Below are 15,614 nucleotides of genomic sequence, written 5' to 3'. Positions count from 1 at the left end.
GACTTCAGCTCAGGTCATGATCTCACAGTTCATGGGTTCAAGCCCCGCATCAGGCTCTGTGTTGACAGCTCAGAGCCTGGAGCCTGCTTCGGATTCTGTGTATCCTTCTCTCTCTGCCCCTCCCCAACCAGCACTCTGTCTCTGTCTCTCAAAAAATAAAATCAAAATGTTAACTACACACACAGAGTTATCTACTCAGATATTTGTGTTTCCATATACCTTGTTCTTTTTATTTTTTTAGTTTTATTTATTTTATTTTGAGAGGGGGGAGGGGCAGAGAGAGAGGGAGAGAGTGTATCCCAAGCAGGCTCCATGCTGTCAGAGCAAAGCCCGACGTGGGGCTCGATCTCACAACCCTGGGATCATGGCCTGAGCCTAAATCAAGAGTTGGACACTTAATCAACTGAGCCACCCAGGTGTCCCTTTTTACTTTTTATTTATCTGCTATTAAGGCTTCACATCCTTTATATTGCTGATGATGTAACTTGGTATAACTACTTTGGAAAGCTGGTAAAAATTAATAAATCTAAACATATGTATGAAGAAACATTGCTGATGTTTCCCAAAAGACATCTACAAAAATGCTTACTAGCAGCTTTTTCATAAAAGCCAAACATTAGAAATAACTCACATGTCCATCACACCTAGAAGAGTCAAATAATTTTCAGAGTCACATGGTTAATAAGTGTCAGAGCCAAAGTTCAAGTTTGTCTAATACTGAAGTTCACATTCTCAGGCACTGCACTACACTTGAAAGAAATTACCTAGTTAACGGCGGCAACTTCAGGCTGTGCTCATAGGTCCAAGCGGTTGACACCTCTCCTTTACTTGTAGGAGAGTACGTGTTAGAAAGAGTGGGAAGTTCTACAACAGTCCAGGCAAAAGATGGCATGGTGGAAGGGAGGACCCAGAAAAGAGGTTGCCAGAAAGAAGAGAACCCAGAACAAGCCAAAGGTGAGAGTTAGGTGGCTTGGCAACATGAGGACAAACAGCGAATGCAGAAATAGGCACCGACTGAGGGCTAAGTTAGGAATTGAAGGTGGGTGTCCAGGAAGCAGTTGGATAAAGAAATATGACACCCAGGAGAGAAATCAGACTGATGAAAAAAGCTTCAGAGTCATCAGCATATTTGCATATCAGATTCCTAAATAGAGAACAACATCTCTAATACAGTATAATTTATGCACTCATCTGGCAATTAATATTAGCTCATAGGAAGGTCTCTATGGGCACCTGAAATTAATTTTCAAACCATTAGAGCAGATAGAAGGTTAGTTAGAATGAAAAATTCCTGTGGAGAAGGTATCACCTCCCCTATTAAGTTTCTGAGAGTAATTGTATAAAAGAAAAACCTACTGCTTTTTAAGTACGTGGACAGAGTGGTTTCAGGCTGTTACCTCACTATTTGAGAAAATATTAAAATATACTAGAGCCAAAGATATAAAATGCAGAAAGATGTAGCTTGGTATCCCCATAACCACACCATTCACAGTGGTTAGCTTTTGCTTCAAAAGTCAGTGTCCTTGGGGTGCCTGCGTGGCTCAGTCGGTTAAGCGGCCGACTTTGGCTCAGGTCATGATCTCGCGGTCAGTGAGTTCAAGCCCCGCATCGGGCTCTGTGCTGACAGCTCAGAGCCTGGAGCCTGTTTCAGATTCTGTGTCTCCCTCTCTCTGACCCTCCCCTGTTCATGCTCTGTCTCAAAAATAAATAAACGTTAAAAAAAATTTAAAAAAAAAGTCAGTGTCCTATATTTTATTTCAATACCAAAATAATGCAAAAGGGAAACCAAGGTACATTTTGAGGTCACAGATACAATGTAAGAGTAGCATAATCATAGAAAGCACATTCTCTGATGGGGCACATGGGTGGCTCAGTTGACTGAACGTCCATCTCTTGATTTTGGCTCAGGTTATGATCCCACGGACATGGGATCAAGTCCTGCATTGGGCTCCACGCTGAGCATGGAGCCTGCTTAAGATTCTCTCTCTCTAAAAATTAAAAAAAAAAAAAAAGTACATTCTCTAGCTTTTTGTACTCAAGAGGAAGAGTGATTCTTTTGGGGAGAGTTCTCAGAGTTCCACCAGTGCAAAAGTTAAGAGAAAAAAAAAGGTAGAGATATAACATAAGGAAAGAAATGCACAAAACTATCATTATTTGCAAAAAAATTCCATTACAAGAAAATTCACAAGAATCAACAAAAAATTATGAGCTATGAGAGAATTTTCACATGTGCCAAAACATGCAAAATATGTAAAACAAACACCTTTCCTATATACCATCAGTACCTAGTTTGTTTTGCTTTGTTGTGTTTCCTTAAGATTTTATTTTTAAGCAATCTCCACACCCACCGTGGGGCTCAAACTCACAACCCCAAGATCAAGAATTGCATGCATCAAAAACTGAGCCACCCACATGCCCCCATCAGTACCTAATTTTAGAAACCTACACACAATGGAAAGAAATATCCTATTTCCAATGAGATACATTAAATATCTAGGAAAAAATTGCATTGAATAGTGTAAATTCTTTATATATTTTAGATCTTAATCCCTTATTGAATATATCATTTGCAAATATTTTCTCCCATTCAGTAGGTTGCCTTTTTGTTTTGTTTGCTTTTCTTTGCCGTGCAAAAGCTTTTTTTCCTTTTTTGATGTAATCCCAATGGTTTGTGGGTTTGTTTTTTGTTTTTTTGGTTTTGCTTTTGTTTCCCTTGCCTTAAGAAACATATCTAGAAAAAGTGCTGTAGCCAATGTCAGAGAAATTATTACTTGTGCACTCTTCTAGGACTCATTTAGGACTAGGACTCATTTAGGTCTTAAATCCATTTTGAGTTTATTTTTGTATATGGTGTTAGAAGTGGTCTAATTTCTTTTTTTTTTTTTAAGTTTATTTATATAGTTTGGAAGAGAGAAAGATGTGGGAGGGACAGAGAGAAAGGGAGAGAGAATCCCAAGCAGGCTCTGCACTGTCAGCACAGAGCCCAATGCGGGGCTCGAACTCACAAACCGAGAGATCATGACCTGAGCCAGAGTCAGACATTTAGGTGACTGAGCCCCACAAGTGTCCCAGAAGTGGTCTAATTTCATTCCACATGTACAGTTTTTCCAACATCATTTACTGAAGAGACTGTCTTTTCCCCATTTCATATTCTTGCCTCCTTTGTCATACTTTAATTGACCATATAAATGTGGGGTTATTTCTGGGTTCTATATTCTGTTCCACTGATCTATGTGTCTGTTTTGTGCCAGTACCATATTATTTTGATTACTACAGCTTTGTAGTATATCTTATAATCTGGAATTATGATATCTCCAGCTTTGTTTTTATGTAGCCCTAAAAAAAAGATGAGACCATGACATTTGCAACAACATGGATGGAGCTAGAATGTATTATGCTAAGTGAAATAAGTCAGACTGAGAAAGACAATTACCATATGATTTCACTCATATGTGGAATCTAAAAAAACAAATGAGCAAACAAACAAAAAGCAGAATCAGAACTAAAAATACAAAGAACAAACTGATGGATGCCAGAAGGGAGGGGATGGATGGGGAAAATGAGTCAAAGGAGTGGGAGATACAGGCTTCCGGTTACGGAATGAGAAGTTGCAGGAATAAACTCCACAGCCATAGGGAATATAGTCAGTGATATTGTAATAGTGTTGTGTGGTGACAGATGGTAGCTACATTGTGGTGAGCAGAACATAATATATAAACTTGTAAAACCACTATGTTGTACACCTGAAACTAATGTCACATTGTGTGTCAACTATATTCAAATAAAAATAAATAAATATGGAAAAACTCTCCCTAAAAGTATCAATCGCTGAAGGGCATACAAGGTGAAATGCAAGAGCAGACCAGGCTCCTGAACAGAAGACCAACTATTGAAAGGACATCAATTTATCCATGATTAATATGTAAATTTAATACAATTCCAACAAAAATACCAATAGAAGAGTCTCCAAAATTCAACAAAGTGATTTTAAAGTTCATTTGGGGGTACTGAGGGAAGATAAGAATAGTCTAGATTTTTTTTAAAAGAATAATGTTATGAAGCTTATAGCAGATATAAAATGTGAAATAAAGCAACAATAATTAAAACTGTGCATTAAAACACAAATTGTCCAATAGCTCACTGGGCTGATACTGCAAGGCCTAGTATCAGATCAATATTAAATAACCAACATCAAATAAAATACATAAAAAAATAAAATAATCAAATATCACAACAGAAAAAAAAGGATGAGTATTCAAGCTTTTTATAAAAGAAATTTTTAAAAACAGTCAGCCCCAATAGCAATTAAAGAAATGCAAAGTAAAACAGCAATCAATATACCACTTTTTGGTTTTACTTATCAAGCTGACATTTTAGTTTATGTTATTTATTAGTTAGTAATTCCAAGTGTTGGCCAGTGCAGGGAAATAGAACCTCTGATACATTGCTGGTAGGACGGAAAACAGATATAGCCTTTCTGAGAGCTATTTAACATTAAGTATCAGAAGCCTTAATATGATTTTTCCAAGCAAGCCCACTTTTAATAATTTAGCCAAAGGAAATGATGAGAAATATGTTCAAAGATTTATCTACAAAGATGTTTTTCCAGATTTTATAATACCAAAAATTTTGAAACTAAATATATAACAGCAGGGGTAGAGATGAAATAATTTGTGATAAAACCATACGACTTCAGTAGAAATTTCATAAAATGCAGAAATGGGGACGTCTAGGTGGTTCAGTTGGTTAAGTGTCCGACTTTGGCTCAGGTCATGATATCACAGTTTGTAAGTTCAAGTCCTGCATCAGGCTCTGCAGTGGCAGCTCAGAGCCTGCTTTGGATCCTCTGTCTCCCTCTTTCACTGCCCCTCCCCTGCTTGCTCTCTCTCTCTCTCTCTCTCTCTCTCTCAAAAATAAATGAGATGAACATTTTTTTTAATTAAAAATAAACAAAATGCAGAAAGGTAAAAAATTAAGTGGAAAAAATTAACAAAAAAACAAGTTATAAAAGTATCATAGTAGGATTTCAATTTTTCTCTGAATAAACAATTACATGTGCATATTTGCTAAAAGATTATACCCAAAATATTGAAAGGATGGTAGGCTTATGGCTGGTTATTTTCATGAATTTTTTATATAACTGGGTGAAATTAATAACTATTACTTTTTAAAAAAACTAGGAGTCTGTGACTAAAACAAACAGGATGGTACAAAATAGTATCAGACCTTTGTTAACGGTATGAACTAGCTTATCCCTCATGACTGATATGGTGACCAGGTTTTAGAACCCCGCACGCCAATATCTACATCTCACTCAGGGGCCAACTTGAGTTCCACCTGTTTCACAAAGCTCGCCCAGGTCTATACCTGGGAGTCTCTGTCTCCTCTGGAATTCGAGAATCTTGGCAGCGATTAAAGAGAATGCTCATTATTTATTGCTCAAGCACTGTATTAATAATACTTTTGTTATATTCAAGTTCTGTCTCAAAGAAAACATCAGCCCTTCAAGAGGAGAGACCCCCACACCCATTGTCTAGACCCAGAACCCTCAGCACAGTGCTCTACACATGTTAGGTGCTTTGCGAGCAGGCATCACACTTCACTGAATTACATCACAGAAGACTAGCCAACTAAAACTTTGAAACTGAATGAAATACGCACTACTGCAATAATTTCTTTGTATGTTCCTTTAAGTTCTAGACCAATATTAACTCCAGTCTTAAAAACCATTGGCTGGTTTCAGGGATGTGGGAATGAAGATTCCCTGTTTAATTCAGGCAGAGAAGCAGCAGCACTCAACTGCAACCTTAAAAATTAAGGGAAAAGGTAAGAAAAAAGCATTAAATTTTCAAGAAAATGAATGGTACCCTAGGATTCCAGGGGAAAACACAACAGAAGAGACACTGTGAGAGAAAAGAGGAATTCTACAGGTCAGTCTAGAAATCAGATAAATATGCTTTGGCAATACAGAGCAGGGGCATGGGCTAGATAGAACATCCCAAAACAAGGCTTCCCCTGTGGCCGACGCTAACCGGCAACCAGAATGGGCAACAGTGAAAATGAAATAGTCAGGAGGGGGGTGTAAAAATTATTCCAGTTTTGATAATGAGAAACTTTGAAGAGAAAATTAATGGGAAAAAAAATAAAATTAATGGGATTTTCAGCTTGGAAAAGGAGAGGCCACAGGCCATTAATTATGGCTGAACATTCTCTGTCTAGTCCCAGAGGGGATAAAATCAGTCTTACTTATACATAAGAAGGGTTTCCCAAAAGGCAGGTTTGTGAACTAGTGTGGTGGTGAAGTAGAGGCCAAAAGAGGGGGAGATGGAGTGGCTGTGGCAGGCAGAAATTTGAAGATGGAAAGATTTGGGGAGGCAACTGGTTCCAGTATTATCTCAAAGTCCCTTCCATGCTTATAATTTAATGATTTCTTATTATTATACAGCAAAGGTTTATAAAACCCAGATAATACAGGCTATAGAAAATTACACTATTAAGAAGAGGGAAGCCAGAAAATTTTCACTTCTCCTTTTTAATACCTATGATAATCCTATGCCCTAATTACAAGTCTTTGGACCCAATTCAGTAATTGGGCTAATATATATGCATCCCAAAGGTCAGGACAATAGAGTACAAATGCAGCTTTTGACATATGTATAGCCATGCGAGCCTTCACTAAATGGCCCTATTAGACAACTATGCTGGTTTAGTTCTTAAACCTGGCTCTCACTTAATGCCATCAGTATATCTGCATCTAGAAGTCTCTTTTCATTCCCTTAACATGAAGAAGTCAGATTATCTGGCTTTTAAGAACTGTTTGTAAACTAAGAGTAAATAAACAAAGAGAAAAGTCTTTAGTATTACCTTGAGAATAAAATCACCTGAAGTCCATCTCCCTTGAATGATATATTTTGGCAGCTTTCAAAGGCTTTTTTCTGACATCCATGGATGAGAGAGACTTTATGGAAGTCTCTCCCATTCCCAAGGGGAGATTCCAGCACACCACTGAAACAAAGGTTTTTTTTCTTCCCCAGTTCGCTCCTAGTGACTGACCGTGTTCTAGAGACTTGAAGATGCTGAGTCATTTAAATAATATAATTAATCTCTATAATGTCCCACAGTGAAATTCTAAGATAACTAAATATAATAACTAAATATATTTCCCAACACATAGATCGATTCATAAATTTGTTATTACCCCTCCTATTACCCTCCTCTTGTTAATAATATTATAGTATAGAAGCTACCATTTATGGAATTCCAAGTACCGTATTAGGCACTTTACATATATATATTATTTATAATCCTATCACAGTTGTGTATGGGATAAATACAATCATTATTTTCTAAATAAGAAAACAGAGGCAAAGAGGAATTAAGTAATACTTTCCCCAAGATCTCTGAGCCAGGAAGTACCAGAACAGGGATTCCAATCTGGGTCTATTTTGCTCCAAACCCCACCCTCTCTCCACTTGGCAGGCACTTTCTCATCATGCTGCATCTACTGGATACCAACTCTCTGAGAAGATTACATTCCGTTTCTCTAATAAAGATAGACAGTATTCTTTATCATTATAATTCATGTCTCTCAATCAGACTTACTATGCTTTTACCACCTGAGTTAAAAATCCACCAAAGACACAACATGAAGAGCTTGCAGTAAAAATACCCCATCTCAAATAAAGCAAATGTGTGTTTCTTTAACTTGACGGATATATATGAAGATACATTTTTTGTTAATTTTACATAGGTCTCTTCCTTTCATATTTGAATAGAATAAGAGCAATGCATCTAACGATGCAGGCTGTTAGATCCTGAGGTCAGGGGCCAAGTCTTATCCATCTCTGTACCCTCAAGGTCTATATGTGGTAGACATTCAATGCCTGATTGTTGATGAAAGATAGAGTCAATGATCACCAACTTCTAAAAGCAACATTTTAGGGTGCCTAAAACATTTTGAATGGCAAAAAAAGACTCCACGTTTCCAAAAAAATGTATAAGGTCTGCAGGTAAACTTCCTACCTCTCGATCCTTGAGTTTCATGGCGAGCACCAACTGGTGCCTGTGGTTAGTGAGAGCCTCCCGATAATTTCCTTTGGAGAAGAATGCAGAGCCCAGATTCCCATGAGCTCGGCATTCTCCTGTCTGGTCACCTGGGTTGGATTTTAAAAAAAGATAAAATTTCTCTAAGTTATAGTGTTAATTATAATTTGTAATGCCCATATTAATTTAAGAACCACAGATTTACTAGCTAAGATTTCACTTCCCTTCTTTTAGAAAAGTACTTTCTTCTTCTCCAAGACTCTATGTAGTAAGTTATGGTCCTAGAACTTGAATCTCTGGACAGTAACTGTTGTTATAACATACAACTACAGTCAGGGATGTAGGGGTCCTAGAAATGAGAGGATAAAGAACTTGACACAAACCAGCTGTTAGGAGTCAGCTCAATGCTCTGCTAATGACCTCTGGTTCTGAACAACCATCAGCTTGTTGATTCAGTGATTTAACTACAAACCTACTATGATGTGTTGCTTCTTTGCAAGTATGCTGATGACAGACTTACCATGTCTCTGCTCTTACTGCAATCCTGCAAGTCACTGAATAATCGCTGTGACAACAACCGTAATCATAAGCCACATGCATTTTACAAATGAGGAAATGGTAGCACAGACAGCTGAGGCAACTTGCAGAAGGTCATATGGCTAGTAAGCGGCAGAGCCAGGGTGCTAAACTCAGCAGTATGGCTCCACAGGCCCCACTCTTAACCAGTGCACTGTACTACTGCCTCTGACAAAATGCCGACGCCTCCTAAAGGAGGCAAAAATTAAAATTAAGATGAAAGATTCACCCATCAATACTATCATTTGGAATATTAAATCTGTGAGCCCAAATCTCTGAAGAGGGCAATGAATATGTTAATCCACATATCTTGGCCTTTGGGGAGCCTTGGTATCTTGTTATAAGAAAAGCCCTGAAGACCTAAGCACTCTAAAACACAGAATGTTCTAGAGACGCACTCACTTTTCATTGCATGTGGTATCCCTATCCATGTCAGGCTAATCAGTTTTCTTTATTTCCTTTCTGTACTGAAATAAAAGACAGAAGCATACCCTACCTAAGGTCTTGGCTACATCCAAGTCCTGCTGCATGTATCCAGTACTCTTCTCTGTGTTTCCAAGAGACCAGTAAGCACTGCTCAGGGCGGAGAAAACCGAACCTCTCAGTTTGAGGCTGCAGGTGCCAATCTTGAGAGCAGCTTCTAAGACAACCACAGAGGCGCCATGATGGCCAGCTGTCAGGAGTTCCTGCCCAACCACAGATACGACCACAAAGGGGCTCTTGTCCAGTTTCATTTTCTGAAGCTGCTGATAAGTGGGCTCGAGGGAGTCTGGGAAAAAAAAAAAATGGAAAGGAGAATGTAGGATGATATACAAAACAATCTTTTGTAATATGCTTTAAAACATTTGTTTATTTGTTTGTCATACCTTTTTATGGGCTATTTCGAGTACAAACTCTTCAACCTTTACTCTAGCACTACCCTCAGGGTCTGCTTATACATAGGACTCGGTAACCCCGGTAATTTCCTTCTCTCCACTGCGCATGCATATACCACACTCACCTTCTCTTCCACTCTTTCTTTGAATATGATGTGCCACTTTCCCTGAACAGTTCTCCCTCCTCTGTCCTGCTGTCCTCTCAAAATCTTATAAGCACGGGACACCTGGGTGGCTCAGTCAGTTAAGGGTCTGCTTCAGCTCAGGTCATGATCTCACGGTTCATGAGTCTGAGCCCCCCATCAGGATTCTCTGTCTCCCTCTCTCTCTCTCTGCCCCTCCCCTAGTCACACATGCTCTCTCTTTAAATAAATAAATAAACTTTAAAAAAATCTTACAAGCACACCCCTCAAGTTCTGACTTTACCATGTGGTATTCTCAGGCTCTCCAGCCCACATTACTCTGTATCTAAACTTCTGCCGCATTTTTAGAGTTAATATTGCACAGTTTGACCCCTAACTATTTTAGACTTGTTCCATGTGTGTTAATTTTTAAGACATTTCCCCGGCTAAATCTGAAGACCGCTGTAGGAGTGTTTAAAGGTTTATAGTAATTCCACAGCAATTGGCACAATGTGGGCACTAAATTGAAAACTTACCATTGCCACACCATTGCCACATAGGTGATAGTCCCTAACCCATGTGGCATTCAATAAATGTTTGTGCAATCTGAATCTGAATGTCTGATTAATAAAACTCCATCCACCTTTTCCCTAGATGATGCAATAAAAGACGCTCTCCCAACGAAATCTCCATCATCCTCACTGCAGCCCAGTGTCCACTGCTGCTTCTAAGACCAGTATGACCAAATAAAAAAGTATTCGGGCTCCTGGGTGGCCCAGTCGGCTGAGCATCTGACTTCAGTTCAGGTCATGATCTTCACAGTTCATGACTTCGAGGCCCATGTTGGTCTCTATGCTAACAGCTCAGAGCCTGGAGCCTGCTTCGGATCCTATGTCTCCCTCTTTCTCTCTGCCCCTCCCCTGCTTGTATTCTGCCTCTCTCTCTCCCTCTCTCTCAAAAATAAATAAAACATAAAAGAAAACAAATTTTAAAGTATTATCAGTTTTTGCCGTGGTGACAAATGAAACCATAAAATCATCTGCATTTGCTAAGATAAGACAGAAGACAAAATTAATGTTAATCGCATTTTATTTTCACGTGGTGTCTGGAAAGGACAGAGACTAGGGGTCAGAAAGCCACGAAAAGATTCTTTCCTTCTGAAGCTAGGTTTGAATGTGGATGACCTCTAAGTGCCTTCTCCCTCTTCTCCCATTTTTTCAAAAGACAATTGCAGAGCCAATGGCTATAACCCTACACTGATGTGGCACTTAGAACGCATTTGTTAGCTTTCCTGAAAAACTATTTCACATTAGTTGTTCCAGTGTGCACATGTAAAAAACTATTAAAAGGCTGGTCTCTTTAAATCTTGAATCTCTCAGCCAACAGTACTGCATTAAAATGTAATTTTTACAATTTATGACTTTGAATTTCAGCTCTACACTAAGGAGCTCTCGTCTGAATCAACATTACCACAGAAACCTCGAAACCTACTGGTGCCTAAAGCATTTTTCCCCTTCAATCAGATCACTAAACAGAGAACAAAGAACATTTTTACACCTGTCAAGATGCAAGCGTGCACAGTACCAGTAAACACTAGCTAACCAATAGGGTTAAATACAGGCACAAGAACCCAGGAATTACTGGAATAGAAAAGACCAGTACCATACTGAAATAAATGTGAACAGAATCTGGTGGTACCCGCTGATGGGTTTGGCAGCCAATGATGATCACATTAGCGTCCCACCAGTCAATTAGCAGAAGCAAAAATAATAGAACTTAGAGATGAAAAGACCTTGAAAATACCCATTTTAAAAATGATGAATCTAAATATTTAAGTGATTCATCCAAGGTCAGACAGTTTGGGACAGAGCCAAGACAAGAACCCATTGTAGGCCTCTACATCCAGGCCCTATGACACCACACCAGGCAAAATTCTTAGTTGTTGACAAAAGAAACCAGTCTTGGCTGGTTGTAAGTAGAAAAGAAATGCACAGAGGAGCTATTGCCAAACGTGAAAAATCAGGCCTCCAGACCCACAGTCAAAATCATGCCACAAAAGCTCCACAGTGAAAACAACATGAATGTTGCAACTCAACACAGGAGACCACAGGTTCCACGGCTGCCTCCATCACTACTCCATGCCACCCTTAGAAAACAGATGTCACGACTGCCAACCAACACGACCAGAACAAATTCTGTGCTACCCTTTCTTCTTTGAACCTTTAGCTCCTGATTCACAGGTGGGTCCTAGCTTCACAGGAGGATGGGAAAATTAGGATCTGATATTCTCAGCTTTTACTGTGGAAGGAAGGCAGTAGGCAGAAGTATAACATAGGGAATTGCCAAAACACAGCAAGAGGGTTCAGACACAGAGAGCCCAAAATGACTAATGGCCAGCAAAGATACCATGCTTCAGCTGGTGATTTTTCTTTTAAACATGGCAGCCATGGCCAAGGTCAAAAGAGGAGCCTTCTAATTGAGCCGCTAAAACTACAGAACGGTATAAAGAAGACAGAACATTGCCACAGTTGGAGGACTGAGGGAAATACCTGGAAGATTACCCCCGCCAAAAAAAAAGAAATCTTCAATTCTACAAATGTTCAGTAAATAAAAATGAAGTTGGAGGTACAAGAGGTAAAAGATAAAATCTTCATTTGCAGTACATAGGAAGGAGAATGTAAATACATTAAAAGATAAATTAAATGCAAGCTCATATACAGTATATGTTACAAGAGTTTAGAAAAGGGAGCGACTATTAAAGGTAATCAGAAAGCTTCATGGAAGTATAACTTGATTAAGTGAAGAAAGAGTAAGTAGGACTTAAACAAGTCTTTGTTTTTTTTCTGAGAGTAGAGGGTATTTTAAGTAGAAGTTGTATCCTAAAGAAAGGTCCCAGAAGAAGATAGGTACATGGAATGATAGAGAATGATGAAGAGGCCAGCTTGAATGGACCAGAGACTATTACGAGGAAGGAAGCAAATGTGAAATAATGGAGGAAACACTTAGTGAAGAATAAAGAGACCTGGATTTCAAAGCCACACATCCTCAGTCTTACTGTGTCAAATGTATAGATTGCGATTCTGGTGACGGTTACATAAATCTATACATGTGATAGATATGTATATGTCTATACATATTATGTACCTGTATGCATAAATATATACATGTGTGTACATCTATGCATGTGCACAGATAAATACACAAAAGTCCATTTCACTTTATGTAAATTTAACATTTTTAATGTCAAATTTCTCTGCTTTTGGAGGTAATTATGTCCCCTTGGCCCACACTCACTAGTCAGAAGTTCTAATTAGCAGGCGTGCATGCTTTTGATAAATAAAAGTGGTAGGACAAGTTTTCCTGATGTATAAAAAGTACAGGCTAGATTAGTTGTCTCTGAGATTCTTTCCAACTCTACTATTCTATTATTCTAATTCCTATTCTAGAGTAAATGCAGACTCTTAGTAAAGGGACTAATTTTGTGATTTTATCAGGCTAGGTGAAACAGAGATTTGGCAGCTGTTAGGATGTTTTTCCTTCTAGAAACTATGCATGATATATGAAAGAGCCAATATTAAGCCAACTCCACAAGAATGTAGGGGTCCTCTACAACATTCATTGAACACCAGTTATGTGCTTTCTAAATGCACAGCCTTTAAGAATTTAAGATGAACACAGTCACATTTCCTGACATGTGAAGAGCTTTTAGGAATGTAGTAGAGACCATTAATAACAATCACATTTGGCTAAGAGATATACTATATTTCATCAGTTCTGAGATACACATTTATTCACATATCAACATCTCTGGATTTGGGATTTAATGTCTCTGAACATGATTGTGCCTCACAGTGGTATGTCACTTCTGTGTCTAAAGGGTTCCAACAGAGCTCTTTCAGTTTATATAAAATAAAAAGTTAAATGACAAGAATTGTGTCATCATTTAAACATCAACATTTTCTTAGTAACATAAAATAATGATACAACTCTTGAGCCAGAATTCTTGGCATTCTCCTTTCCCAAAGGAGAAAAGTGCTAACCCTACCCACGTAGGTCTGGGAATTCTTTCCACAGGAAGGGACCTCTTATTAGAAATTGAAGATATAAGGGGGGGGCCTGGGTGGCTCAGTCAGTTAAGTGTCCAACTTCGGCTCAGGTCATGATCTCACGGTTTGTGAGTTCGAGCCCCATATCGGGCTCTGTGCTGACAGCTCAGAGCCTGGAGCCTGCTTCAGATTCTGTGTCTCCCTCTCTCTCTGCCCCTCCCCTGCTCTCTCTCTCTCTCTCTCTCTCTCTCTTTCTCAAAAATAAACAAACATTTAAAAGAGTTAAAAAAAAAGAAATTGAAGATATAAGAAACTGTTTTTCAGGAACTGCAGGTTGTTTTAGTTGAGGATGTCCTGGAGATGAGAATGAAAGAGAGGAAAGATCTCTGCTACTAAGGAGGTTGTGGCCTCTATCCTGTAAGCAATGGAGAAAACAGAATTATGAATAAAAGAACGACCGATCAGACTTACATTTTAGAAAGTTCATTCTGGGAGAAAAACAAAGCATGGACTGGTTTAGAAGAGATAAAAGCCAAGAAAACCAGTTAAAAGCAAAGTCCTGAATTTTCAACGACAAAAGAAATGGAGAACAAGGGATAAATTTCAGACACAGAATAAAAAAATTTTTAGAATTTGAGGAATAAATGCATTTAACAGACACAATGCCTTATTCCAAAGGAATGATACTGTACTCACTCTCTCCTATGGATTACCTTCAAGGTAATTAACATTTTTACAGACTTGAATTTGTCTACAGCACTATGAAGACCTTCTGGAGTCTTCCAAGTTACCCTCATAACATTTCCATACATACATGATTAAAAAGGCTTCAATTTTCCTGAAAACCTCGTGATACTACTACCAATTACTCTTGGATACACCACTAAAATATAGTACTGAGCTGCAAATCTGGAAGACCGACAGAAAGAATCCTGAAATGAATCTCCAAAACAGTGACCCAAAGAGAGAACAGCAACTATCGAAAGGTAAGAAAGTAAGCAAAGTATGATGAGGGTAAAGTATTCCCAAAAAACAAAATTTAGAGGTAAGGCTCATAACATGCACTTAATTTTAATTTTCATCTTTCCTTAGGGTAATTCCTTAAAAAGGAAACTAAAGACTGCTGGGCTTGTCACAAAAGGACAGCTATTGTATGATTCCACTTACAGGAGGTATCCAGAGTAGTTAAATGCAGGACTGAAAACAGCATGGTAGTTGCCCCAAGCCGGGAAGAGGGGGAGTAGGGAGTTACTATTTAATGGGGACAGAGTATCAACGTGGGAAGATGAAAAAGTTCTGGATGGTGGTGATGATGGCATAACCCTATAAAGGACATAATGCCACTGAATTGTATCATTAAAAATGGTTAAAATTGGACAATTTTATGTTACATATATTGTACCACAATTAGAAAACTTTTGGTTTATACAAAAAGTCAAACTTAACCCTCCTCAAGAAAATAAAAGGAAAGAAAAGAAAAACAACTGACATGTTCAGTACTTTGTCTAAGTGCTTTGTCACATTTTCCCAAGTTTGTCTGTATAAGGTTTCTAAAAGGATTCAGAGGCCTTCCACAGAAATAAAGGTAGAGAACACAGAAGTCAGAATGGGTAGAAAGTCAGGAAAAGGCAATAAAACTCAGCATCCAGACAGGCCGACTGTAAGGGCTGGCCCAGTTCCTTAAGGTGGCCAGGACACTGGGCTCTATGCTTCATAGAGGACAAAGCAAAAGGAGAGGGATCACTTTTAAAATTCCTAGACCTTTATATACATATGTATACATATGTATATATATATATATATATATATATATATATATACACACACACACAATGGAGTATTACTCAGCAATCAAAAAGAATGAAATCTTGCCATTTGCAACTACGTGGATGGAACTAGAGGGTATTATACTAAGCGAAATTAGAGAAAGACAAATATCATATGACTTCACT

General features: G+C 38.4%; 1 protein-coding gene across 2 annotated transcripts in view; it reads right to left on the bottom strand.

Annotated features, from left to right (window-relative positions):
- The window catches only part of TTC28 (tetratricopeptide repeat domain 28), a 429,855-nt gene that overhangs the window by 295,599 nt on the left and 118,642 nt on the right, over nt 1–15,614 (bottom strand). For both annotated transcript variants that reach the window (XM_047088065.1, XM_047088066.1), the window contains exons 3-4: nt 9,116–9,388; nt 8,023–8,153 (exon numbers count right to left, since the gene is read on the bottom strand). In XM_047088065.1, the coding sequence (XP_046944021.1) occupies nt 8,023–8,153; nt 9,116–9,388 (404 nt within the window). The remainder of the gene's footprint in view (nt 1–8,022; nt 8,154–9,115; nt 9,389–15,614) is intronic.

Source organism: Lynx rufus, unplaced genomic scaffold (assembly GCF_022079265.1).
Source record: "Lynx rufus isolate CCGP_SWC_20201006 ecotype Redwood Valley unplaced genomic scaffold, mLynRuf1.p SCAF_24, whole genome shotgun sequence".
In the NCBI taxonomy this organism is placed as follows: Eukaryota; Metazoa; Chordata; class Mammalia; order Carnivora; family Felidae; genus Lynx; species Lynx rufus.
The sequence above is the reverse complement of the archived record's forward strand: the minus strand, read 5'-3'. Positions and strand labels throughout refer to the sequence as shown.